This window comes from Grammomys surdaster, unplaced genomic scaffold, assembly GCF_004785775.1.
Source record: "Grammomys surdaster isolate TR1022 unplaced genomic scaffold, NIH_TR_1.0 516, whole genome shotgun sequence".
Classification (NCBI taxonomy): domain Eukaryota; kingdom Metazoa; phylum Chordata; class Mammalia; order Rodentia; family Muridae; genus Grammomys; species Grammomys surdaster.
In genome coordinates, this window is record NW_021604935.1 from 521,863 (window position 1) to 523,879 (window position 2,017).

At 56.8% G+C, this 2,017-nt stretch overlaps 1 protein-coding gene across 1 annotated transcript in view; it reads left to right on the forward strand.

Moving 5' to 3' along the window:
- The first annotated feature begins 239 nt into the window (after positions 1-239).
- The window catches only part of Otub2 (OTU deubiquitinase, ubiquitin aldehyde binding 2), an 18,538-nt gene continuing 16,760 nt past the window's right edge, over positions 240-2,017 (forward strand). Inside the window, exon 1 of the mRNA XM_028781706.1 lies at positions 240-426. Coding sequence (XP_028637539.1) covers positions 424-426 — 3 coding nt within the window. The 5' untranslated portion in view covers positions 240-423. The remainder of the gene's footprint in view (positions 427-2,017) is intronic.

Consider the following 2,017-nt stretch of genomic DNA (forward strand, 5'->3'; position numbering starts at 1 on the left):
ACGACGTCAGTGAACAGTTTTAGTTAAAAGTCCTTCTGTCTTTGCAACCCGGACCAGCTCTCCGGATTGGGCTAACTCCTTTGCTAGTTAAAGGCACTCTGTGTCTTTAAAAGGAGGGCGGCCTCCTGTCAAACGGGCCCCAAAACATAGGCCAAAGGCGCGTGCAGTCCCACCCACTTTCTGTGACGTCCCGCGTCCGGGCTTCTGATTGCCGGCTTTCGACGTCAATCGCGGGGTGTGCGTCTTGCTGGGACACAGTGGAGGTCTGCGCTCCGGTCTGAGGGGCGGTCGGGTGTATTCTGCGCTCGCCCCACACCCGCGAGGCCCGCGCCGCCCGACCCAACGGCGGAGCCGCCCAGCGCCTCCCCTGGCACCCGCTCGCTCCTCGCTGGGGCGGGACGTGGCCCGACGGCTCCGGTCACTATGGTCAGTGGTGGCGGGACGGGGAGGGGGCGCCGCCAGGGCGCGTGTGCGTGCGCGCGGTCGGGCGCGAGGTTTAGCCCTTTCCACCCACGGGATGATGAACATCGGGGTGCGCCGTGCTGTCCCTTTGGGGACCCGCAGCCAGAAGATCCAGCCTGGACTGAGCCCTGCTGCCTCGTGGCCACTCTAGGTGGTCCCCAGGCACCTCCTCTAAGTACCGACGCTTGTGCCTGGCTGGGGAGGAATGGGATACCTCTGGGGTTGTGTTCTCTACTCTTTGTTAAGCAACACTCGTATGTACAGCTTGCAGTCCACCCGTCGAGGACTTAGCCACCACAGACTGACTGTACCCCAGCCAACCGTCCCCAGGGACGAGCGATCCGACCACCCTGGCAAGCCTTATGGCCCCTTGTTGTAAGCTCAGTTTCCTGATGGCAACAGGTCTGTAGAGCCAGGACACGTGAAGAGGCGGCCCCCGGTTGTGAGAGATGAGTTAGGAGTTCAGGCAAAGTGACTTAGTAGAACTTCCCAGCAGAGCCGGCCCAGGAGATCCTGGGCTGGTCAAACCTGGTCAAACCCAGGGCTTGGGCGCGTGGGGAAACTGAGGCCAGACGGGGAGAAAGCTGGTAGGGACTGTGGTGGTGTGAAAGCTAGGACTTGGTCCCAAGCCTCTGGTCCAATGTTGTGTGTTGCATCAGCCTACCCTCCAGGTTGCCATGAGGTCAGGCCTTCTATGGGGGATTGGGTATGGTGGTTAGCCTATGCTATTCAACTTCCTATGCTTTCAACTGACCATCATTAGTGCTACGGTTAGCCTGGGATCACTTAGCTCTGGGATCACCTACTCTTTCTGTTTTGTTTGGTGATGCTGGGTTTTGAACCCTGGTTTTCATTCATGTTAGATAAGGCTGGACTTTGTGTGTGTGTGTGTGTGTGTGTGTGTGTGTGTGTGTGTGTGTGTGTTTAGAGACGGGAGTTTTCAACTAGAGCCTTTGAAATCCAGAAATTGAGTAGTGCAGGTGTCTGGTTCTTTGTGCTTTCCCCTCCTCCCTCCCACATTTGGGTCACTACTTTGGGACATAGCAGGACTAGGGTCAGAGTCAAACTTGTGCTGAGTGGGAATGGGCAGCCAGGGCATCTTACAAGCCCAGGGGTGAGGAAGGTGTGGGAGGGGTGTGGTGTGTGTGTGTGTTTGTGTGTGTGTGTGTGTGTAACCAGAAACAGTTGGGAGGGACTGGAAGCACGAGTTTTCTGATTGTTCTTAGTACCCAAGGGTTTACCTGCTCTGCTACTCTTGGAAAGTGGTCCAGGTATTTCTGCATTACCTGCCCGGGAATCCGGCTAGTGAAATGACAGCTTTAGTCACACAGATTCTGGAGGCTGTGTGACTTCTGGCCACCACTGGTGCCAGCAGACAGCACAGCAAGGCAGTAGGAGCTGGGTCCCCAACTTCTGTCCCTTACTGTGTAGCTGGATCTGCTCTGAACCCAGGAGACCAGCAGCTGGGACCCAAAACAACTTCCCTCTGGGAAGTTTGGGTACCCCAGAGAGAGAGAGAGAGAGAGAGAGAGAGAGAGAGAGAGAGAGAGAGAGA